The 26,793-nt window shown below is 37.2% G+C and overlaps 1 protein-coding gene across 3 annotated transcripts in view; it reads right to left on the bottom strand.

Annotated features, from left to right (window-relative positions):
* The window catches only part of PRKD1 (protein kinase D1), a 317,471-nt gene extending 291,020 nt beyond the window's left edge, over positions 1-26,451 (bottom strand). For 2 of the 3 annotated variants that reach the window (XM_028114819.2, XM_028114820.2), the window contains exon 1: positions 26,188-26,451. In XM_028114819.2, the coding sequence (XP_027970620.1) occupies positions 26,188-26,451 (264 nt within the window). The remainder of the gene's footprint in view (positions 1-26,187) is intronic. The other variant, XM_088025056.1, reaches the window with a different exon arrangement.
* Between the last annotated feature and the right edge of the window lie 342 nt (positions 26,452-26,793).

Here is a 26,793-nt window from a genome sequence, read left to right as displayed (position 1 = left end):
ATATACATATATATATTACTCAGCCATAAAAAAATAATGAAATCTTGCCATTTGTGACAAAAGACAAATACCATAAGATACTATTCATATGTAGAATCTTAAAAAACAAAGCAAACAATCAAACAAAACAAAACAGAATTCATAAGAGAACAGAATGGCAACTTCCAAGGGGCAGGGAGGCTGGGGAATGAGGTAAATGGGTAAAGGGGGTAAAGAGGTAAAAACTTCCAGTTATAAAATAAGTAAGCATGGGGATATAATGTACTGCATGGTCAACATAGTCAATAATATTGTACATTATGTACAAATATATACATATTTGAAAATGCCGAGAGAGTAAATCTTAAAAGTTCTCATCATAAGGAAAAAAAAAAATTTTGTAACTTTATACGGTGATGGATGGTAGCTAGACTTATTGTGGTTATTGTTTTGCATTGTATACAAATATTTCATATACAAATATTGAATCACTAGGTTGTATACCTGAAACTAATGTAAAATATCAACTATTCCTCAATTTTAAAAATATTAAAGAATGAAACATATATTGGTCACCTATGCTATATCACTCAAGCCAGACATCTAATTTTCAAAGCTAGGGAAAAAATTAAAAGTTTTTAAATAATTTGGTAAGTTCTTTCCCTCAGCAGTACTCAATGCTTTTTGGTAAAAGTTAAATTCCGAATGCTAATTTTCAAGAAAGAGTAGGTAGTATTTCTTATACATTGAGATGCTTTCTCAAAAATAATCTTGTATACTAATATAGAGCTGCCTATGTTTCTTAAAATGTAAAGGAAAATATAACATATGTCATATGTTACGTTATCCCTTTAAATTTAAAACAAGTTAAAAACTGAAATGAATTTATCCTAAAATAACTACTAGTTTCTTAATTTCACAAATTTAAAAATTAAGTTGTTTTGTTATTCACTATATCTTCAAAGTTAGTAGTATATCCAATATTCCAATTCTGGATTTTGCAGATCTACATTTATGTGTAATTTTGCAGATTAAGACAAGAAAATTGGGGACTCTCTGAATAACATTTATGCAGGGACTCTCTGTATAATGTTTAATATATGTAATATATAATTAATAGTATATAATACATAATAAATAATATATAATAATATACATAATTTAATATAACCTAAACTTGAAATAGCAAAAAAAGACTACTTCTTTTTTTAAGAGATTCAAAAGATTTCACTACCTTTCAGCTAATATGCCTAAGGAAGCAACAAAGTGGTCTGGGAGCGCCTAAGGGAGGGGCATGGTCTTTTTCTCCTCAATAAGTCTGTGTGCCAGGGGTAATAAAGTACATTACAAAATGTATACTGAATAAATGAATCCCATATTATTCAAATACTGGTGCTTCTGATGTATAAGTGTAAAATATATCACATTTCATCACTTCAATTGGCTATTAGATTTCTTTATTTTAAGGTGAAGCACATCATCAGTTCATCCATATCATTGTGTCTTCAATAACCAGATTGATAATTCTGATCAAATTAGAGTCACTGTTATGACTATTCATGTTGGTTTTGTTTTTAGTAAGAGGTGGCTGAGAATTTGACTAAGTAGGCTCTAATGTCCAAAAGATTATATCAATTGTGTCTACAAACTGTGTAAGCTTTCCTTTGCTATTTAGCACAGACGTTTTTAAATATTTCTTTTAAAACAAAAAGAGAGATACATTTTAAATAACAAATAAATATTACAGACTCTTATCTGGATGGTAGTTTAGAGGACAGAAGGCAGAGAATATCTTTGTGGGCTGGCAAATTTTAATACGCATCCAGAAGGTTGATTTACAATATCTTGATCACTGGAGTGTTCTGAAGTTTAATTGATTAATATTTATGAAATGTTCAAAGTGCAAATTCTCATACTTGTGATGCAAATATGAAAATATTTATATCAAGGTTAGCACTTGCTATTTTTAATTCAATCTACAATTCACTAAGAATCAGTACAAGCACACACCAGAAGGCAGTTTACATCAAATAAATAAAGTATTTTCACAACACTGAATTTAGATATATTTGTAAATAAAATTTAAACCTCTCTTCATGAGAGTTACTATTCTATAAATCATTTGCCAGTTTTTAATTGTCAGAAAACTGTAGAATCAATTTCTTTTATACAATACACCCTTAAACATAGAGAGGTTGTTTATGTAAAATAAGAATTTACCATTTAGTATTTTGCCCATACAGGACTGAAATTATGACCTTCATAATGAATGCTATACATGAGTCTGTTGGAGCTAGCTAGCATGGACTGACTGCTTAGCATGTGTAAAGCACTGTGTGTTCTACAGATGTTATCAAGCCACATGTTAACCTTAGAAAGTAATTCTTATGATGCATAGACACTTATTATCCCCATCTTACAGAAAAGGCAATTAGGATCTTAAGCAAACTGCCCAAAGTTACTCAGAAGGCAAGTAACCCAGGCTTGTCCTCTAAACCATTCCCTGATAGTGTTTACAGCAAGAGCCAGCATTAATAAAAACCATTGGCTTTGGAAAGAGAAAAATAAAAATCTTTATAGTAACTCTACTATAGAGAGTAACTCTACTATATAAAAGTCCATTAATTCCATCTGTTTTCAGCTCCACATTTATCATTTAATCAACTTACATTTGCATCTGATCCACAGTAACACAAAAATGTTAAACTATTTCGCTTGAACATACTACCTTCTAACTATTAACATTGCTGGGCCGTTTTCAAAAAACACTCCCTCAAGCCATTTTTCTTTTGATCCTTCAACAAGCCCTGGTGGTGACAACAGCAGGGATTGCTACCCCTGTTAGAGGAGACAGGGGTAAAGATGTGGAAGCTCAGAATTCAGAAAGTTAGGAGACTATGGAGAATCCCAAAGCTGTTGGCGCTTTTCTCTCCAGTGCTTAGAACAGACCTTAGCACACAGGAAGTACTGGATTTGCATCCATATAAGACCATGACCTGGGTCTTCTACTCATAAGCCAGTGTTCTCTTTTCATATTGTCATGTTGTCACTCTCCTCATGGCGTACCAGGCTCAAAGCATGACTTGGAGCAAGGTGCACTGGAATTGTGATTTAATCATCTTCAAGAAACTCATTCAAAATACATTATGCTTGGGTGCCTGGGTGGCTCAGTTGGTTAAGCGACTGCTTTCGGCTCAGGTCATGATCCTGGAGTCCCGGGATCGAGTCCCGCATCGGGCTCCCTGCTCAGCGGGGAGTCTGCCTCTCCCTCTGACCCTCCCTCCTCTCATGCTCTCTCTCTCTCATTCTCTCTCTCAAATAAATAAAAATCTTTAAAAAAATACATTATGCTATCGGAAGAAATGGATAAAGTTATTTTTATCAATAATATGGCTTATCAAAAGAATACAGTGCCTTCTCTTATCAAAAGAAGACAATGTCAATACAGTAAAGCTAATGTAACAGTTGTTTAACTGAAGTTGTTATTTCCTTTAAGAGGTATTTTTTGAGAAGGGATCATTACATTTCTTTAATTGACCCACAGAGGAGGGGTTGAAAATTTCTCTCCTACAGGGATGCTCCAAAGATGGAATGAGATACTGTTCAGAAAGTGCTTAGCATACAACCTGATCCGTAAAGGTTTATTAGTAAATTCAAGTAAGTCTAATTCAAAATGACAAAATAAAAAACTGTACCCACAGAGCCCTTCAAATCTCACACAACCCTGGCTTTCCAACCACAATTCTTTTATTAGTGGTTCATTATTCAGTTTCAATTTTTTTTTAAAGATTTTATTTGAGAGAGAGAGAGAGAGAGAGCACAAGCAGGGGGAGTGGGAGAGGGAGAAGCAGGCTCCCTGCTCAGCAGGAAGCCCAAAGCAGGACTTGATCCCAGGACCCTGGGAATGTGACCTGAGTTGAAGGCAAACGCTTAATCGACTGAGCCACCCAGGCGCCCAGCATTCAGTTTCAATTTTTAAAAGCGTTCACATCTTTTTCTTATTACTTTTATAACCACACATAAGAAATTTAGAAAAATAAAAAGAAAATAATAACATCAGCTGTCTTATCCCAAACCAGAGATAACACTATCAGGATTAATTTGTTAATTTGTTTATATTCTGTCTTACCTGAAAAAGCAAAAAAGACAAACAAGGGTGAGGATAAAGGAGAAGTAGGAACAAATTTAAAACCCATGCCCTAACGTCCTATATACCTGCTCTTTGGGCCCCAAATTGGCCCTGACCTTTAGGACAGTCAAGACAAGATGGAAAAATGTTAATTTCACAATTCACACTATCAGTGAGATTAAAAGCACAGGAATGGCTCAGAAGGGAAACAAGTATTCTTGGAATTAAAATTTAACAGGAAATTCTTCTACGGGTTCCTCATAAAAAAGACCAAACATTATAATGAATATGTATCAGTTCTTACCCCAGACGTGAGTTTCACAGAATCATCCTGTCTTACAAACCTAGAAATGGGTTAATGGCATCACCACAAGTAAGTCTGCATTTCACCAGTGCAATGCCTTTTAACACACCACTTTTGAATATAACTTGATTCAGGAATGTACTTTAAAAGATGTAGACTAGATGGAGGGATAGATGTCCTTCAAGCAATTTCTACTGACAGCCATCTCTCACATGAGATACTACTAAGTAGCCAGCATCAGTAAAATGCCTGGAATATAGTTTTTCTTTGTTGCCAGTTGAACAGAGAACCACATCTCCTACCAGACAATAAAATATAAATGTAAGGACACCTTCAAAGCCAAGCACCTATAAAAATGCAAGGCATGCAGCCTCAGAGAGGGTACTATTATACCACAAGGATTCTCTCCAAAACTCATTCTGAAGACTCTCCAGAAATTGGATTAAAATAATCTTAATATTTAGCTTTAAAACAATACAAGGAGAAGAGGCTAAAGGGGTAATGACTAGGAAACAAAAAAATTCATTATTAATGAAAGAGGAGTGCTATTTTGATAATTACTGAAGCTGAGTGATGGGTATATAGAGTTTATAATTAAAAAGTGAAAATGAAAATCTAATAAAGTATCCAAAGGAAGTCTAACATTGTACAGCACTAGTCTTAATGTACTCTTTAAGACAAACTACTTATGAGGATACCAAGAAACTTAAAATAAATATACATATATATTTCACATACAATTATGTTTTTACAAATACATGTTTTATATATTTTTTCTTACAAACACAAATATATACACATATATATAGTATGATTGCTTCTCTTAAACCAATTATAAGCTCAGAAACATTGGCCAACATAATAAAGTTAGATTTAGAAAAGTTTATAGGTACCTGTCTTTATGGCAATAATTAATTAACAGGGTCAGTCTCCAGTCTGGGCTCCTTGTAATTCCAAATAATAAAATGTATCAATTTATAAAAGAATAGTTTCTGTGTGTTCTCTAAAACAGGCATCTAGCTCATTCATAAGAATTATCAAATGATTAAGAAACAAGCTAAAGGGAAAAGTGGCTAATTTTTTTAAGATTTGTTAATCCATCCAGAAATATTTAAGACATTCTATACATATAGTCTGGTAGTTAAGTACATAAACTTTGGAGGTTAGATGCCTAAATTTAAATTCCAACTCTGTCACTGCCTAGGTAATCCTGGACATTCTGTGCCCCAGTTTCCTCCCCTGTAAAATGAGGGTAAAAGTAGTTATCTGCCTCTTGGGTAAATGAGTTAGTCTAGGTAGGCCCTTTAAAAGACTGGCATAGTAATGGCTGATAAATGTTAGCTCTATTAAAGATTAATAATCATCATCATCATCATGACTGCTATTAATATTTTAACTGGTCTGGGGTGCCTGGGGGGCTCAGTAGCTAAGCGTCTGCCTTCGGCTCAGATCATGATCCCAGGGTCCTGGGATCGAGCCCCACATCAGGCTCCCTGCTCAGTGGGAAGCCTGCTTCTCGCTCTCCCACTCCCCCTGCTTGTGTTCCCTCTCTCGCTGTCTCTCTCTGTCAAATAAATAAATAAATTTTTTAAAAAAAAATTTTTAACTGGCCTATCAGAAGTTGATTCCTACTGATTTCTATGCCAGTGGTCCCTTACTGTGCAGATTCTATTGATAGAGCTTAAATGATCAGGGCTGTATGCTGAGTTCAAGTAGATTAACTCACAATTGGTTCTTGTTCATAGATTCAAAGGCCAAGGAAAATTAATAAAACCTAACAGCAATTTGTTATTTCTGATTTAAAAAGGTGGCACTAAAGAATATCTAAATCCTGACTATGCCTAGTATAAAATCATTGGCCTAAAATATCCACACTTAGATTTTTAGTTGGAGATCAGTTTGGACAAAAGGTCAATAAATCATAATATGTGGAGAACAAACACATGGTCACTTTTTTTGAAGACAGTTTAATTGTACTCTGGGTCTGCCAGATGGGTGATGTCACTTCCTAAGCTGATTTTCAGGTGCACAACCACAATGACTGTGTGAGATGAACCCCCAAAAGATTAAAGAGCACACCTTCATGGGAGTCAGAAAGAAAAATTCTTGGGAGGGAAAGGCAGAAAGGTCACACTACACCAGCAGGAGTTGTTATTTGGCCCAATTCCTAAAATTTGACCAAGTTTCCCTCTAGGGACTCCAGTCTTCCATATCCCTGCACCCCAAGGAATTGGGGGGGAAGGCTATGGTCAATAATCCAAAAATAAACAGAAGGAATTGTTTTTTTGTGGGTTTTTTTGTTTTTTGTTTTGTTTTTTGTTTTGTTTTGTATATCAAGAGGCCTACTCTTAAAATGCCTGGATAAAAGTGCACTTGATGACTTTAAACAGCTATTTGCCAGTGGAAAAAACACACTGCATTGTGCAAATCCAGACTGAGATAACTCCTGTTCTCACCAACCACTTAGTTCTTTGTAAACTCTTAACAGGAAAGGTGGGGACCATCCTTGGAATAAGTAGCCTAGAAAGCAGAATAGTTTAAATTTTTTTTTTTTTAAAAAGGCTATGAATTACTACTGTTCCACCTCTTATGAATGAGTGACATGGGGGTATCATCTCCCCTGGTTTAGCACCAACGACTGGGAGAAGCCCTCCCCAGGAGTGACTGTGGAAGTTATACATAACTTCTGGCCTATAGCCCGCAACTGCCCAAAATACAGTGGTTATGTACTTGCGAGTGACAGATTCTTCATCCAAGGACTGGATGTTATGTTAAAAAACAATAGGGTTCCAGAAAATTAAACACGATATCCACCTAGTGGGGTTTATGACTCTGGAGAAAATCAACTCATGAGGACCTATCAGACATTTAAGAATATCCTAGGAGGTTTAAAACTGCTTAAGAAAGTAAATTATGAAGGGGGAAAAAAAAACAAAACAGCAGGACAGAAAATTTAACATATGAGGTGTAAATCTGGGTTGTCAAGAGCTAGAATTACCAAGAGGATAAAATTAAAAGAATTAGGAAAAGACTTTCTTAAAAAAAATCCCAGAAAATAAGATAGGAAACGCAAACAAACATGTACATATAGATGGGTATAAACATAATTTAATACCTGTCATCTAGTATACAATAAAGAAGTACTGAAAGTATGAATAAAATGATTTTCAAAAAGAAGCACAATATTAAATCATTTAAAAAACTGAAATATAACTTAAGAAATATAAAACACAGTAATTGAGACATAAAAAGTAAAAAATTAACTAAGGTTAAGAATTGGCAGGAAACAAAGAAAAGGTAAATGTTTTTAAATTGTAATCCTCCTGACTCACACGAAAGCAGCCAAACTAGAGACTATTAACTATGAAAAAGTTCCTCACTGGGGGCCACTCTGCTAAATGTTCCCTGTCAGCCCGTCGGAGTTTCTCAAATTCACTTCACAAGCCTGTGGGAAGCAAAACAACAGCAAAGGGACTTCCAGCTAACATTGGCTGAGTTTGTCTTTTCCTGATTTTTCCCCCAAAGACACTGATCTTCTCCACCACCATCTCTCCTACCACTATATTTCATATGTTGTGCTTTTTATTATTTCCATAATTATGTTCTTAAAAACTACAGGTAAAGTAGGCTGAAGTTTGACAAGTAAAACACTGAAGTGTCTTTCATAATATTTCAACTAAGTATCCACTAACAACCACAGAAGACTCCTGTTCCAAAGACTCAATTCAATTCAACAAATATTTATTCAGGCTCTATCATAAAATGTTTTCAGGAAGGAAGGCTTTCACTGGCTTTAAATCCTTGGCCCAGTTAGATGAGAAGAATACTAACTCCTCGGAAGAGACTCAAATCCCAGGGTTTTGTGTTTGTGTGTTGCCTCAAATACAAGTCCAACATTCTCCCCTAAGTACCTCTTATCTCCTAAAACACTTCTAATGTACCTTTTAAAAGCATTGATTTGAGTAATAATTATGGATCAAAGGTAGAAACAGCACTTCCTAGAAAACAAATAGCCCAGATATAACAAAAAACTTAATTTGCATACAAATTGACCACACAGCACTGCTTCTGGGAACTTAACAGTAAATAACGCAACAAATCATTCTTTCCTATCATTCAGTGCCAGGCACTCTTCTAGATACCTGGGATATGGGCGGGAACAGTCAAAGATTATGGCCCAAAGGGTGTTTATGCTCTTAGGTGATTTACTCAAATTTATTGACTTCACCTAACAAAGAAACTTTGTTTGTAAATCAAAGGTTTCTCAATCAAAATATATTTTAAATGAACAAAGACAGCTCTACGGTATTCAATAAGAAATGCAAAGGCTTCTTTTGCAAAAAAGAAAGGGCTCTGGGTGAAAAACAGACATATCAAAGATGACATCCACACTTACATATTTTAAAAAACTCAGTTTTTTATATTTCAGGTTTCTAAAGAACACTATCGAGAACTGAATAAGAACAAAGTAGAGTGAAATTTAACTTTTAAGAAATTATTCTATGGAACTTTCTTAAATATTTATGAAACGTGTATTTCTCAAACTGCTTTTTAAAAGATGAAAATGAATTTGGTTATACAGAGAAACTATCAGGCCAGTGCTTACTGAAAAAAAAGTAAAATGGGAATTAATTTTTTTTAATTTTATTGTTTGTTCATTGTGAATTTACTAGATGTATTTCATATGCAGTCAACCCAATAATGGATTTAAGTGTTGGTTATTAAATATAACAGTTTATTCTGCACCTTGTCACTTGCTTCACCTCATTTTTCTCTTTAAATACAGAACAAAAAAACCCAAAAACCTATGCATTTGCATTTCAAACTGAAAAAAGCAAAAAGTCACTATAAAAACTACAATTTAAATATTAATCTTAAAAATATTACCTATGAGGGGCGCCTGGGTGGCTCAGTCGTTAAGCATCTGCTTTCAGCTCAGGTCATGGTCCCAGGGTCCTGGGATCGAGCCCCTCATCAGGCTCCCTGCTCGGCGAGAAGCCTGCTTCTCCCCCTACCCCCACTCCCCCTGCTTATGTTCCCTCTCTGGCTATGTCTCTCTCTGTCAAATAAATAAATAAAATCTTTAAAAAAAAAAAAAGAATATTACAAATGAAAAAAAATTTAAGTATTACTGATGATATCAAAATATTAAATAATCTTAGGAAAATTAACAGACAAGTTCAAATACAAATATTATATAAGTGGAAAAAATTTGCCAAGGTATATGCATAAAGATGTTTAAAAACAAAAACAAAAACTGACTCTTAAATATCCAGGAGTAGGGAACAAGTGAAACATATTGTGACAAATCCATATACCAGTTCTATTTAAATATTAAAAAGTAGTCCTGGGGCGCCTGGGTGTTGCAGTCAGTTGGGCTCTTGATTTCAGCTCAGGTCATGATCTCAGGGTCGAGCACTCATCAGGGAGTCTGCTTGGGATTCTCTCTTTCCCTCTCCCTCTGCCCACCCCCAGCACACACTCTAAATAAATAAATAAACAAATAAGTAAAACTTTAAAAAAAAGGTGGTGTCCTAAGCATTCTTTCTTATATTTACAGAAGAAGATATTAAAGTAAAAGAATAATCCTATGAGTTGTGACTAGAAGATGGTCAGGCAAAACCCCAGAGGCTGCTAACAGTGAATTACACATATTTAATATCTGTAAGAATTATGTAGCCTTATGAGAAAGAATATAAAAATGCAGTACTCCATTAGGTTCAAAGTTCTTTAGTGTAGATATGAAAGGATTCACTTATCTTAGGTGCTAAAGAAATTTAAAATCCAATCAAATGATCATTCTGGGAAGGAATGTGAGACTTTTTGGCACACAGAAGTAATATACTGAATATATCTTAAATATAATTGAACCCAGGGATGTAAGTTACATGATTACCCTCCCTCCCTTTCTTGAAGTTATAGAAGCACTGAAAGAAATAGAGTTCCGTAGAACTGATCTACGTTGCCTACAAGAATTCAATCTCTGTCCCAGCAAAAAGCACTGGGGCTTATGCAACCTTAATCAAGCCAGGAAGATAATGGCAAAATTTATACGAGAAGGGAACTCCACAGACTGTTTGGAATCAGATAATTATTTCACAAGTGAAAAACACCTTTTAAAATGGGAGTATCTAAAATTAAATATAGAAGAGTTTGAGAATTAAAACTATAATATCAATATTTTTGTGCATATTATATACATATAATTAAGCAATTGATTTTGGCTTATCTGTAGAACACTGGAACATTTAGGAACTTAAAACTTTACCATATTTGCATATTTATTAGTTTCACTCACTAGATGTAGAAGGATTAAAGACATATAAAGCTTTATCAGGCTGGTGATTGCAATATTTAAAGGAAATCAAATATATTAAATTTACAAATTCAATTTAAAATGTTCAAAAGTATCTAAATAATTGGGTTTGTAAAGGATACTAATAATTCTTCAGAGGTTCTTAAGTGTAACTGTTAAAATCTGCTAGACTTAAAAAAAGTGTAAGTTGCATTAGAAAAATTAAGGCTAATATCTTAACCTGTAACTTTAACAACTTGAATATTAAATTATAAAGCCAAAATAAATATCTTAAAAACATTTGCTTCATATAAAAATTACTCCCAAAGGCACTGAACATTTTATATTTAAAAACTGACATGGAAAGATAAAGCATCAAATTGCCAAGATAAGGAAATAACCTAAGTGTCCATCCACGGATGAATGGATTAAGATGTGGAATGTATACAAAATGCAATATTACTCACCCAAAAAAGAGGGAAATCTTGCCATCTGCAACAACATGCATGGACCTTGAGGGTATTAAGCTAAGCTAAATAGGTCAGAAAGACCAATACCATACAATTTCACTTACATGTGGTATCCAAACAACCAAACAAACAAACAAAACTCATCGATACAGAGAACAGATGTGGGAAATTATCACAGGAGAAGGGATTAGAGGGTGAATAAAATGGGTAAAAGGGGTCAATTGTATGGTGACAAGTGGTACCTAGACTTACTGTGGTGATTACTTTGTAATGAATGATAATATCTAATTATTATGTTGTACACCTGAAACTAATATAATGTTACATACTAATTTTACCTCAATAATAAACTAATTAAAAGAAAAATAAAACCATCTGGTTGTGATAGTTATAGTAAATATGGAGTAAAAAGTGTGAGTTTGGACACTTTCTCTTTTCTCCTATCTCTACAAAGACTGATTAGGAAGAGACATCCAACAAAATGAAATAACTATCTCTAAGAGATATCTGCACCCCCATGTTCATTGCAGCATTATTCATAATAGCCAAGACATGGAAACAACCTACGTGCCCATCAGTGGAAAAATGAATAAAGAAAATGGGATAGATACACACACATACACACAGAGGAATATTTTTCAGCCACAAAAAAAGGAAATCCTACCATTTGCAACAAAATGGACGGTTCCTGAAAGCGTTATGCTAAATGAAGTAAGTCAGAGGAAGACAAGTACTGAATGATTTCACTCAAAGGAGGAATCTAAAAAAGCCGAACTTAAAGAAACAGAGAATAGAGTGGTAGTTGCCAAGAGCTGTGGGGTGGTTTGAAATGGAGACATGTTGGTCAAAAGGCACAAACTTCCAGTTACAAGATGAATAAGTTCTGTGAATGCAATGTAAAACATGGTAATTATAGTTAACAATCATGTATTATATACTTGAAAGTTGCTACAAAAGATCTTAAATGCTCTCATTATAAAAAAAAATTGCAATTACATGAGGTGATGGATGTGTTAAGTAATCTTATTGTGGCAATCATTTTGCAATATATACAGGAATCAAATTATCATATTGTATATCTCAAACTTAGACAATGTTATGTGTTAATTATATTTCAATAAAGTCGGAGAAAAAAACAAACTAGAAAAAAACAATAGTATCAAAAGAAAAGAATAAAAAAACCATAGAGAAGTTCTGATGAGCTTATCGACTTGTAGGAAAAAAATCTGATATTTATTAAAGTATTTTAAATCTGGGTATTATGATCCATTTGGGGGCTTATGTGAATTTCTCACCTTTTCTCCAATGAATGTGACATATTAAATTTCCAGTTCCTGCTATAACAAACGACCATAAACCTAGCAGCTTTTAAAAACATAAATTTATTCTCTTCCAGTTCTGGAGATCAGAAGTCCAAAATCAGTTTCCCTGGGCTAAAGTCAAGGTGTGGTTCCCTCTGAGGTTCTAAAGGAAGATCACTTTTCTTGCATTTTTGAGCTCTGAGCTCTCAGCTTTGTATTACTTGCTTCCTGACCCCTTCCTTGCATCACTCCAACCTTCTGTTTCTGTTGTCACGTCTCCAATCACTACTGTGCTCTAACTCGCCCCTGCTTCCCCCGTATTTGGACCCCAGCATTCCTTGGCTCTTGTCCATTTCCTCCATCTTCAAAGTCAGCAACAAGGGATAGAGTCCCTCTCACGGTTAGAATCTCTCCTGCTTCTCAGTCTCATCCATCTGACCTACCCTGGAAGATTGATCACTTTTAAGGCCCTCGTGTGATGGGATTGGGCTCACCCAGTTAATCCAGGATAATTTCCCTGTCTCAAAATTCTTAACTTAATCACATCTGCCAAGTCCCTTTTGCCTTATCATTCACAAATTCCAGGGATTAGAATGTGAACATCTATGAGGGTCATTATTCAACCTATCACACATGGTAATTTTGTAATTTTCAAAATAAAAGAAAAATAATTAAGTAATTGAAGTATAAAAGTTATAATTTTTCATGTGGGGAAATCTAAACAGAAAAGATTATACAAAATCAAGCTCCTTTTCAGGTAGCTTTAGACCCATTGACTTGCATTATTTTTCAGGAGCCAGAACCTTCAACATAATTTCTGAACCTATAATTCTTAATATTACTTCAACAACATATTTATCAACAGAAACCAAGTAAAGAGTGTTAGGTATAACATGTATTTGCATCATTCAGTCTACACCTCTGAACATCTTAAGAAAATATGAGCTACAGCCTACATGTTGTGGTTGTGGGACAGTACAATTTCCAAAATTTTATATCCCTCATTTGCCTATTTTTTAAATAGAAAACGAGTTTTCTAAGTAATCAAGAGCATTTGTGTGAAATTCTCTCTCTCTTTTTGCTGACCATGTTATTTTCTCCAGCGCACAGAATATAATAAAGTACAACTCAAAACTATGATGTTATCCTACATGTAAGTCAGTATATTTTGCCTTTGTGATGGTTGCCATGGGTGCTGAAGCTTTAAGGCAGGCCTTTCCTGTTTACCCATTTGAAATAATAAGGTAGTATGAACTACCAAAATAAGTAAAATTATTTGCTGTTTGACACAATAAACATGTACAAACCTATCAAAGTATCTTGATTTACACTGGTTGGAGAAAGTGGACTTAAAACTACTTTAGATACTACATTCAAAGTGAGATCTAATTAACTAGTTAATGAGACCAATTCTAAATGTTCATTGTCAGTTCATCTTTAAGTTACACAAAAACTTTTGATCACAGGGGATAACATTCTAACCAAAGTAATGTTTGTGTTTGTTTTTGTTTTTAACTTAAGACTCCATTTAGAAAAGTTATTCAAAATGACATGGCCAATATATATATAATCTAATGATTCTTTCCATGAAATAAATTCTAGGTATAAGTTTTGCTTTTATCTTTAAATATACATGGATTTTTGGGGCGCCTGGGTGGCTCAGTCATTAACCATCTGCCTTCGGCTCAGGTCACGATCCAGGGTTCCTGGGATGGAGCCCTGAATCAGGCTCCCTGTTCCGCAGGAAGCCTGCTTCTCCCTCTCCCACTCTTCCTGCTTGTGTTCCCTCTCTCGCTGTGTCTCTTTCTCTGCCAAATAAATAAATTTAAAAAAATCTTTAAAAACAAACAAACAAACAAACAAGGATTTTTGGCCAAAAGACATAAAATGTCTTCCCTAAGGAAGGTTTTTCTTTCTGTTTTTGCTTGTTGTTTATTTTTAACTTAAAACTCCACAGTTTTTATTGTTGAACACACACTCAAAAAGAATTCTAGGATAACAGACATAAACTGAGGGTTCTGGACAAGTGGTTTTACGGTCATTCTATTTAACATAGTGTATTAGCTCAGATCCACTCTACCAGTCCATTCCCAAAGAATTGAATAAAAGCAAAGTTCATGCAAGATTCAGTCTTTTATTCTTTGAAGATCTATTCAAGCTACTGGCTATATTTAATTATTCTGAAGATCTACATACCAGGGTGACAACAGCTCATTCCATGTCAATAGATGAAATTAACATCTGTCACAGGGAAGGGCACAGAGCCTTCCTGTCTAGGAGCTACTCTATTTCTCAGCACTAGTCATTTAGTAGAGAAGAGCTAGGCATGAGTGACCCATCCAACTACTCCTCAAACAGTAACTGATGCCCTGTGTCTTACTAGTTAAAGACGAATGGTCTCAAGATAAGGCTTTACAAGGCACAGTACTTGACTAACAGATACCTAGCAGATTCAGACTTCTAGTACAGCTGGAGAGGTCTGCTGCCTTTCTGTCAGCCAAGAGACCACCAGGAAGTCATATCAAAAGAGAATTCTCTATGTAACTCATCCATTGTATTAAAGCTGCAAAAGTTCTAAATTTATCAAAAAGAGGCAACATTTCAGGCACCCTTCTCACCTATTAGGAACAAATAACTACTACATGCTTCCCAGTAGTCATACAGGGCAGGAACCCTTTGGATTTAATTGAATTACCAATATACTTTAGATTATGTCGTGTCTATATATAAAGCTACATTTTTGTAAAGCCTAAAGATAGTACCATTAGTCTGCAAGGGAAATATTGGCCTCAGCCCTGTATACAAGCAATGCAAAGGAATGCAAGGCAAGTCACAATTTGGAATAGCCAGCAGTGGAAAGAAAACCTCCACATGGACTGTGATTAATCATGCACAACAAGTGGGAGTAAGTTTACCTTAGGGTGTGTTCATTCATAACTGACCAAAAATAAGCAAACAAATACATAAAACTTATAAAAAGAGAAAATGCATCTGCAAAACATGATCCTTAGCATATGGGCACTCCAAATACCTCTCAAATGAAAAGCAACCACTGCAAGGCACTTTTCTTAAGGACCTTTAGTTATTTTCTCAAAATCTCCTCAGAATCAATGAACTATTCAAGAAAAAATGATTAACTGATTTACACTGGTAGCTAAGATTCTTTATACCCACAAGTCTTGAGCCACAATGATCAACAGGTGGTCTTCCATAATCGCTTCTTCCAAGACACCTCCGTGTCCATATCTCCCTGGGAAGAAGTGTTGTGAACCAAGGTAGGCCAATTTAATCACACAAGTTATTTAACTTCTTTGGAAAAACAACAGTGGTGTCTGGAAATTTAAAGATGGGTAAGGCATGGCTATCCCCACCTCTTCTTACCAGAGTATAATAAAAGTAAATTCAAACCAAATTCTGCTACCTACTTAAAAAAAAAAAAAAAAAAAAAAAAAAAGGCATGTTAACTCCTCAAGGGTGAGGTATGGCTCTAAAATACTTTGGGCAATCAGCTATCTGTAATGGCCCTAATATTCCCAGGGAGAGTCCATCTTTAATGTTCCTTACATTATTTATCAGTACTTGGGGGGAGAGGGGGGCAGGATCTTGCTCAGTAAGAGAAGCCTTGTTGTGGTGGCCACCAGAGTGACTACACATTTAGCTGACCATGAAGTGGGATGTGAATTCCAGACGAGGGAACCCTTCCAGACTAAGAAATCACTTAAACACACACATAAATAATACACTGTCAAAGCTTAAGTGCCTTTAAGTAAATTTCAGCTAACACAATAGGAAATTTAACATTTCCCCCTCTCCTATACTCTGATAACCAAACTCTCTGTTCAGATCTATGGCCAGCCCAACCCCCTCTGTTCTTAGGAATAGCTATAGTGAAGTGAATCAGATACTGGGGGGTTTGCTTTCTACTTAGTAGCCATGTGGAATGGGGTAAACAATTTAACACCCTTAGGTTCCTTACCCTTAAAATGGAGAGAGAATGTCTATCACAAAGGGCTACTGTGAACATCAGAGATGACAAATGAAAAGAAGCCAAGATACAGGCAGGCACACAGGGTACATGCCAGGAAGGTTTTGTTCCTGGAGGCTTCCCTCTGCCGGCCATTGTTACCATGAGGTCCAGAACCTTACAGAGCATGACCCAATGCTCCCGGGATAAGCTTTTCCTAAAACTCTCCTATCAAGTCATCCTGGAGTTGCTCCTTGAACCTCTCATTTGCGACACTGTGAAAACTTCCAAGGAGAACTGCTCAGCTTGTAAAAAGCCACCTCTAGACCTCTCCCCACTACTATCCATGAGTCACGTGGTGGGGCCATGCTCGCTAACTCAGGCCACAGGAGGTCAGAGCTTCACTGTCCTCTTCTGCCCTCTGGTGTCACTAGTCTCATAATCCCAAAAGCCTCGCCTACAGTAGCCTGCTCAGGTCACCAGTGATACCAAACCTTAACTGCCACCCCTCCAATCCCACCATTTTCCTGACTCTCCAGCTTTTGACCAGAGCAAAAGCTACAGCTGTTCAACCTAGACCACTGCTTTTGGTCAAGGGGCCTCGAGCCCTACTGTTACTGTTCTGAGGGTCTGACTGGACTAACCAGTCTCTAAATAATTATAACTCTGTAAGTCACATACGTTCTGAGTTGCAGCTTTCCATATCCAGAATGCACACCAAACCTTTCAAAGACACTGAGTGCAAAGACTCTACAGACGGTTCCTCATGGCCAGGAGATGACTTTTCCGTAAAATGAGAAATATTTTCCTGTCCCACCCTAATAATCTGTTTTCTTTGATAAAGAAATCACCCTTAGGTGTCTTCAAATTCTTCCCATTCCCTATACCAGATGCCCTGGAGCCCTTACGAATGTCCCTCCCTGAAGGTTGGCCATGATACCCCGAGAACTTTGAGATGGATGGAGCCAATCTGAGGTATTATAAGAACTCCTAGTCCCACCTCAGGAGCCCTGCCTGACCACAAGCCTACCGCTGTTTCTCAAAATCTAAGGAGTTAAAAAAATGGGGGAAAAAATGTTCATGTTTAATTGATGAAAATGTTGAGACACAGTGTCATGAATAAATATTTGACCTGGCCTAATTCAATCAATTAATTCTCTGGAACTTAATGCAAGCACCTGAACTAGAACTGAATCCCTGGTGTCTCTACTCTGGCTACGGTTATCCCTTCAAATCTAGTGATAGTTCCATAATTATCCACTAGTTATTATATCGTTAGTATGACTTATTTAGACAACCTAGGAAAAGGTTTGATTTTTTGGCATTTTCAACACTGACAGTTTAAAAATCTTTATTAACACTTTAACCTATTGGTTTAATCTTTACTAATGATTCCTGGAAACTATTCTGCTTCTTAAGAAAATCTGAAATTTACATCAACATAAATCAAGCTGAATAAATTTCCAGCAAAAAATATTTAAAGTCAACTTAAAACATTTATGAAAAATAGACAAAAAGCAAAATTATTTAGTGGTATATGGATTTCACATTTGAATAAACTGTCTTATTTGATGTGCAAATTATGTTTTTGTCTATGACACGTCTTATCAAATCAGGCTTTGATTATATTGATTCTTTTTATCTCATTGTTTATGAAAAAGGAAAAGACACATATCTTTATTTTGCATATTTAATACTCTTTTCATTGGATCTTAAGTGTATTATTTTTGTAACAAAACTTGTATACTGAAGCAAGCTTCAGTTGCTCAAAGTATGGCATTTCTCCAACAATCTGAACAAACAAAAGCTACATATAACTTTTTTTACCAAAGTAAGTTAGAAAAGTTTCCTGCTAATAAAAACTATGTTTCTTTTATTAATAAGACAATGTACTATTCTATAGACCTTAGATTATCAATAATACCATTTATTAGGCACAATGATATCTTTTGCTCAATATTTTCATTGTCACATTCATATTTTTTATTTATTTGATGATACATATGTGAAAAAAGTAGCTGCTGACAATTAGGGAGAGTAGAAATCAGAATTTTTTTTTAAATTATGCCTAAAAACAAGCAATAAATTCAACAAATTCCTCGTCAATCAGTGAGTGGCTTAGTCAGAATAAAAGCCAATGAACCAGTGAAGGGTACATATTTTTCCCCCTTTCACCAAAATAAGTTGAACAAAATTCCTACATGATTGCATATTTAAAAATCTAATCTTCATATCTGCCAACATTGCTAAGCTGCTGTATCAACCGTCTAGCTTTAGCCAAATAAAACCTTTTTGCAACTTTGGAAGAAACTTCTACACAGGAAACTATAAATTTTGACAGGCAAAATTGTGTCTTAACCTGTGGTGTTTTTATACCAATTCTACCTTTCTGACTATCTAAAATATGCGATATTCCATAATGGCTATAGTGGTCAGGTAATCAAAAGCTTTATTTAATTATCTCTTTTCTGTGTGAGACTAGAAAGACAGAGTAAGAGACGGCCAAATGTGGGTTTCCCTGCTGCCAAGTAGCTTCAAGTGGTGCTGTCATTATTGGTTTTTAATGGTACAAAAAGACTTGGTTGACAGTATCAAAGAAATTCCTGGGGGAAACTTCACATATTCTTGTAGATGGAAAAAAATTTTGAATATATGTGAGCAAAATAACCATTTTTTCTGTATCTAATTTCTATCAATATAGAAAAACTGATCCACTTTTATCTTGTTCTTTTGTGTTCTAACATATTCCAACATTAAGAAAAGTTTTAAGAAACTGAAATCTCATTTTCAAAGCCTCTCTAGAATAATGCTGAGGAAATTAAAAGTTAAGCACAATCTTTAAAAATACTCCCCCCTCTTTTTTTAACCTCTACTTCCACATTTGAGCTTAGATCTTTCAGATGAATCAAGGTGACTCTAGAAGGTCAGAAGTCAGAAATATTAGTTATGTCCAAAGCAAAGCAAACAAATATAAAAATGAAACAAAGAACTCTCATGTTATGATCAATTCCTATGAACTGCCTTTTATCCACCCCTAATATAATCTGGGTCCAGCCCTGCTATCCTGATCATACTAGTTTCTTGGTACAGCTTGAGAGCTTCTTCAGTGATTCCAGTCTAAATCACAAACACGTTTCATGTAATTATCTCTTCTACTCTTCTTTAAAAGATGGATGGATACTTACTGATTGTGGTTGTTTAAAGGTTTTATAACGGGGCATGGACTTTAATAAGAGGCAAGGGGTAATTAGTGAAAAGATCTGATTGGCTCAGCGAAACGGCTAACTCAGTTGTTTCCCAGTAAAACTGCCTCTCATCCCAATATCACACTTCAGCATGTGTGTGAACAACTATGTTATATGAGTTATTCATCAGATGTAACAACTTAGCAAACAACCCCTAGATGCTAGTATAATAGCAAAATATGATCTCCCAAAGTCATTTCCAAGTGCCTTCCTCCTCGTATCAAGGGCAGACTTGCAAAGGAACTTTTGATTTTGGTCTTCAGGACCAGATCTGAGAATCATTATGTTGCCAAATACCATACCCTTACCTATTTTATTTCCCTTTTTTATCAAATGAAATATCATTGAAATTACACTTGCAACTGAAAAAGAATTAAATCAACTTCTTGTCAAAAATAATAAAAAGCAATGAAGATGTGCTGTACTTTTATCAGCATATGTGTTTTGCATTTAGCAATAATCAAATTACTCCTTGAGGAATTCTGAGAGGTGGAAATTTGAGAAGCAGTTTCAAACAACTACTCCTAAGATTTGCCGTATTATAGACGACAGAGAAAACATATTAGCTAGGCCTTACAGGCCTTAAAGTCATACTGCTTTTTAATACTACAATTTTATTCAAATGTTGATATAAGAATAAAATAAAGTACACATTTCTTTTGCTAACAAGACAGTATGCTAGTTTGTAAAGCCTTGGAATATCAATAATGCTATTTACTATACAGCTATTTGCCAGGCAGTATATTTAATCCTTTATATATATATCCTTAATGTTCAAAGTAACCTTAGATAAGTCACAACCACACATTCACAGGCTTACAAATTTGTTTGTACTGTCCAGTAGGGTCAATAAAGTTATTCATGCATAAACTGATGAAGGCCTATATACAATCACCTCACCAAAAAAAAAAAAAAAAAAGGGATAATAACTGCTAAATAAGTTTTAAATCTCCCTTAATAGCTGTGAAGGAGTCTGTTGATAACGGACCAACACAGTTATCAAGTATGGGGCAAATTTTCAAACTTTATTAAAAATTTTCCAGCCCCACCTACCCTCCGACCCCCACTCCCACATACACTCACACTATAGATTTCACAGAAAATTCTTTCAAATTTATCTCAATCCTGGATCTAAAGGCCCAAATTAATTTCTATATTTGTCAAAACAGCCAATCATCTAATTCTTAGAATGTTCTCTAGAATACTTTCTAGAATATAGAATATTCTAGAGAATTCTCCTTGTGGGGTGCCTGGCTGGCTCAGTCAGAAGGACGGACATATGACCCACAATCTCGGGTTTGTGAGTTCGAGCCCCACATTGGGATAGAGACTACTTAAATAAAATTTTTTCTAAAAAGGAATATTCTTCTTGTGAGAACTGTCAAATAGCATACCTCTATAAGAAAAGGTTTTCTGGGGCACCTGGGTGGTTCAGTGGTTAAGCATCTGCATTGGGCTCAGGTCATGATCCCAGGGTCCTGGGATCGAGCCCCGCATCGGGCTCCCTGCTCAGCGGGAAGCCTGCTTCTCCCTCTCCCACTCCCCCTGCTTGTGTTCCCTCTCTCGCTGTGTCTCTCTCTGTCAAATAAATAAATAAAATCTTTAAAAAAAAAAAAAGAAAGAAAGAATAAGTTTTTCAGTTCTGTGCATGACAGAAAATATAAAGCAAAGTTTCTCTTTGGATTATGAGCTATATAATGAGGCCCCACTTCTTGCAGGCTACAATACAACAATATAAAACAATATTTCAGCATCTGGAGGCTATTCATGACAAAGTGGGCTTTTTTTTTTTGAAGATTTTATTTATTTATTTGACAGAGAGAGAGACACAGCGAGAGAGGGAACACAAGCAAGGGGAGTAGGAGAGGGAGAAGCAGGCCTCCCGCTGAGCAGGGAGCCCAATGCGGGGCTCGATTCCAGGACCCTGGGATCATGACCAGAGCCGAAGGCAGATGCTTAAGGACTGAGCCACCCAGGCGCCCCCAAAGTGGGCTTTTAAAACTATGTTCCAAAACACACTTATATACTTAGATAATAAACTACTATGTATATATGTAAAAACTGCACATATATAGTACATGAGCATTACATATATATCAAAATATATTCCTATTATACTACTAAGCTTGAAATTATAATTTTAAACATACACTATTGAATTATGTTAAGAATCACTTAATGAAATGACAACTTCTGTACTTCATCATTAAATCAGAAATCAAATGACCTATAATAATGACAAATATAAAATCTGAATAAAAAGTATACATCTAAGACCCAAACACCATCATTAGCTTAAAAGGATTTTGTTGTTCCTCATATGTTGAGCTGATCAAGCAGTTAATTATTTCCAGCTTAATCTGTAGAAAGAGAGTAGCTAAAATTACAATAAAGGCAAAAATGACACTACAACTGTTAAGAGAACAATTTACAATTAAGAAAGTGAAACAATTATAAGCATACCAAAGCTGCTCTCAAACCAAGGCACCAACCTTTGTTATTCCTTTAGTGAGCTATCTTCTATAAAATCTCACTCTTTAGCTTCTCTGGTCAGATACATGACTGTGTAAACTGAAACTATATGCCAAGAGTCTTACTGATGTTCTTAGTTCATTTTAGTAAATTCAAAAGGGAAATATGAGTCATCTTTCTAATAAGATAACAACCAAAATGAATGGACAGATAGTCATATTAGTTGCAACTCACATCCCTAAATTAATACTGCTTGTTTAAATAAAGTGTGTGTGTGTGTGTGTGTGTGCGCGCGCGTGTGTGTGTGTGTAGATAGACAATGTACTATAAAACCAAACTAATTTGTCCTTTGGAATACTGTTCCTTGCCTCAAAACAATTCCTTCTTAGTCTGTACATTCAAGGTTCCTTTGATAGTAAAAAGTAACAGTGTTTCAAAGGGAAGTCCATTACTGTTATTTTTTTACCTTCCAGAAAACAATAATCATGTATACTAACAAAATGCATGTCTTTATATACAACCAGCCTTCAAGGTTATATGCTTGCAAAGTAAAGAAATAAACATAAGTAAAACCTTAGGCTAATACTTCCAAAAAAGAAGGAATAACTCTTGTATATTTAAACATTGTTACATACAGAAGAGCCAGACTAGATTTTGACCTAAACTAAAAGATAAAAGAAATAATTCTTTAGCCATATAATTCAGTACATACTTGGACTACATTTACCTTAAAATGCTGAATTACCATTAAAAATTTTTCAAGTACAATCAAATGTCTGCCATACTTTCCAAACCTACATAATCAAAGAAAAACTATACTCTAAATTCTAAATAACAACAGTAATAACTTTAAGATGAGTTTCTCAGGGACAGGATCTCTCTTATACCGCCCTATACACCTCATTCGCACACCCCACAAGAAATGGCCCATGAATGTTGAGGAAATAAATTGAATTGTCAGCTAATAATTCCAAAGATTTAAGCTACTCTGATTTCTTTTAGTGTGAGTACTCGGAGAATTCTCAAATCCTATGAAACCCCTTTTCAAAAAGTTAATGAAACAATGAATGTAGAGGGGCGCCCGGGTGGCTGAGTCGGTCAGTTAAGTGTCTACCTTCAGCTCAGGTCATGATCTCAGGGTCCTGGGATCGAGCCCCGCATCGGGCTCCCTGCACAGCAAGGAGTCTGTTTCTCCCTCTCCCTCTGACCCTCCTCCCTGCTTGTGCTTTCTCTCTGTCTCAAATAAATAAATAAAATCTTAAAAAAAAAACCAAAACAAAAACAATGAATGTAGAGGGCTCAGAAAATCAGGAGACCCTTCTGCTGTAAGCCCAACATGACTCCATGACTACATTATAAATTGTAAACGACTTCAAACTCTCAGTTCCAACCTAAAACATTCATTTCCCTCCCTCCCTCTCTCTTTTTCCCTCCTATCATGGTTATCTTCAGCCAGTACTTAAAAAGAACCTGAAATAAGGGACAAAGGATCTCCTCCCATTTCCTTAATTCAGCACTGACCCTGTCTGCCATTTCCATTGTCACAAAGCAGAGTGATCCCTGCTATCCTGTGATGGATATTCAGCCCTCTTAATCTTGTTTCTGCCTCGGGTAATAATGTATCTCAAGACAGATGACAGAAGACAGATAGATGGAAATTTTTCTGTCCAGACCCACCATCCAGTAAATATTTACTTACAGTATTCTGTATATAAATAACCCTCAAATCCATATCTCTAAATCGAACTCTATGCCATAACCTTAAAAAAAAAAAAAAAAAGTACAAGGGAGTTCTTTACCTTGGCTATCCCAAGCCATTTGACTTCTCAAACTCTTCTTTCAGCAAGAGAAGAGCTACAAGAGTAAATACAAAAGGAAGAGGTTCCCCTTATAAATCAGCCACCAAGGCTGACGATTTTCCCTTGCCGGTACCTTTCCAGGTCTCTCCCCAGAGTGTTGGCTCAGGTCTCAAGTAGCTCATGACTGAATTCCAGTTTTCTTTCTACCATAACATTTTTGGCATTCTAAAACATCTTCCACACAGCAAATACATCTTTCAGATATCCTTGGTTTGATATCTCTATGTGGAAGATTACTGAGGCTTCTACTAATTTGAGTTCATTTTAATTTTAAGGCCTTTTCAGTTATATTTTCTCTAAATACCCTAGTCACTATGCTCAGGCCTGCTGCAATCCATAGGTGTTTGGAGTCTCGCTCCCTTTGCACTCATATCCTTCCCTCCATATAACCCCCTTCTTGGTAGCTACTGAGACAACTGGAATTCACTCTCCATTCAAAATCCCAAATCCCCAAACCTCTTGAACCATTAATGTTTCTCTCCATCCTAAACTCCATCAAGGGGTGTGTGTGTGTTGTGTGTTAAAGCTGGTCAAAACAGTCCATCCATATTAATCTGACTCAATCTGAATATTCCCCGTGACTCTACCACTTATTTTAACTTTAGGTAAATGAAAATTCTGTACAATTGCATTAGCTTTTTCAGAAATTTCATTATACATTGTTTTTATGCTTATCCAGTAATGCTCTTAAATCCACCGGTTTGCACCCTAAAGAAGACTGTTGTAGACTACAACTTCCACTAAGGGAAGGCTTTCAGTGCTGAGCAGAGTACTCCTGTTCACCTGCAACTAATATTCCATAATATTGATGAGGAGGCACAGGACGGGACTTATACTAGAATTAGACAGAATTTGTCATTTACGTGCAAGTTGAAAAAGATTGAGTGATATGCAATATAAAATGTCACTACATTGAATAACCAAAAATTCTTGACACCACTGTTGCCTTAGTCTAGCATCCAGAACTTTTACAAACTTCTTAGATTACTGATTTTTCCCTGGGGCTTTTTCTAAAATCCCTGTGCTTGATGCCACAATTAACAACGCTCGGATTTAGCAAACTCTGTTCCAAATACTTTAAAGAAAACATTCATGATTATTCAAGTGACCTTTATAAGGCAAGTACTAGCCAGTCCTCCAGGGCTGAAATTCAGCACCTTTAGAGACTTCTGTCCCCACCCCCTAAACCCTGCCTGTTTATACTGAGAAGCCTGGCGCCATGGCCCCCTCTCCTTCACACTCTTATCACCCCTTTCCATGCAACATCACTCTAGATGGCTACAGAAACACCCTGAAATTCAGAATTGCACTATAAACAGTGGTGGGGAGGGTGAGTCTCCTCCCTGGGTGGGCTGGCCCAGGATAACGGCCCTTTTTCCAACCTGCCTTTTGTAACTACTGTCCAGAGTCCCACAGCCTCAAACTTAAGGGCACAGCCAGCCTTGGGGTGCTCCTGGGAGTGCCCCCACCTTTTATATGTCTGTGCCTCCACTTCAATGCCCCACTATCAGTGCCTCAGGGTTGAAAAATTTGCTTTCACGTTCACACAAGGGTAGGACTAAAAAACTACCAGGAGGTGAGTGGTTGTGATCTGGTCAGTTGTTTTCACAGCTGGCTGAGTCAATCATCCCCTCTTAAAAGCTTATTTGACAGGTGAGAAATTCCTCATCTCTAGATCATTCCAGGAACTCCTCAGCATCAGTCTGAGCTGGGAGAGGGGCCTGAAGAGGAAGGGAGTGGTGCTGAAATCGTGTTAAGCGTGTCCCGGGAGGGGAGGCGGGGGGAGCTCTGGTATGGGAAGGAGGAATCTGGCGCCAGGAACGTGCCGGTCCAGGGTCCAGAGGGAAGAAAGGGGGGGAGCCGGGAAGTCTTAAGAGGAGGGAGAGGCGCTAAGAGAAATGGGGAAGCAACATACCTGGAAACGTCCTGAGAGGAATGGAAATGGGTGAGGAGGATGCGGACTGCAGAGAAAGCGGGAATGCAAGAAGATGAGGCAAGGGGAGAACCGGACAACAGGGAATACAGTGTCTCAGATGCCGGCGTCCAACCCTGGCCGGTGCCAGACCCTTCCAGAGCGCCGGCGAGGCTGGCTCCCGGCCGAGCCCCCGGAGCCGGAAAGTTGTCGCGAGGGGCGACCGGACGGGCAGCGCCCCCTGTACGGCGCCTTACCTTCTGGTCGACGATGGAGCAAGCCATCTCGCGGACGTGCGCCAGGCTGTAGTCCCCGGACGAGTCCTGCAGCAGCAGCACGGGCTCGCGGCTCAGGCCGATCTGCAGATGGAACGAGATGCCCCCGGCCGGAGCCGCGACGGGAGCCAGGAACGGCGCGGGCCCCGGCCCGGACCCCGGGACGAGCGCGGCGGCGGCCGCCGCTGCCGCCGCCGCCACGGGCAGCAGCGGGCTGGGCGGCCGCAGGACCGGAGGGGCGCTCATCGCTCGGCAGGGCGCGCCAAGGGCCGCGGGGTCGGACAACCGAGGGCGGGGGCCGGCGAAGCGGCAGCCGAAAAGTTTTGCTGCCGCGGAGCCGGGAGCTTCTTTCTCCGAGAGCCGAGGCGGAAAATAAAAACTTTCCGGAAAAGTCCCCGCGCGGGGGGAGGGCGAGAGGATGAGGATCGGGAGGGGAATGGGGGAGGGAAAATGGCTGAGGCGGGAGGACTGCGCCGCCGGGAGCGCGGGCGCCGCTCGGGGGAGGCGCTGCCGCCGCCGTGGAGCAGCCGCCGCGGCGCGCTTCGAGGGCCGGGGCGGCGGGTCAGCGCAGCCGGGCCGCCCGGCGCC

The sequence above is a fragment of the Eumetopias jubatus genome, unplaced genomic scaffold (genome assembly GCF_037043125.1).
Source record: "Eumetopias jubatus isolate StellerSeaLion01/CBP00866 unplaced genomic scaffold, mEumJub1_p1.0 scaffold_7, whole genome shotgun sequence".
In the NCBI taxonomy this organism is placed as follows: Eukaryota; Metazoa; Chordata; class Mammalia; order Carnivora; family Otariidae; genus Eumetopias; species Eumetopias jubatus.
Note: the sequence above shows the minus strand (reverse complement) of the source record. Positions and strands in the feature narration are given on the sequence as shown.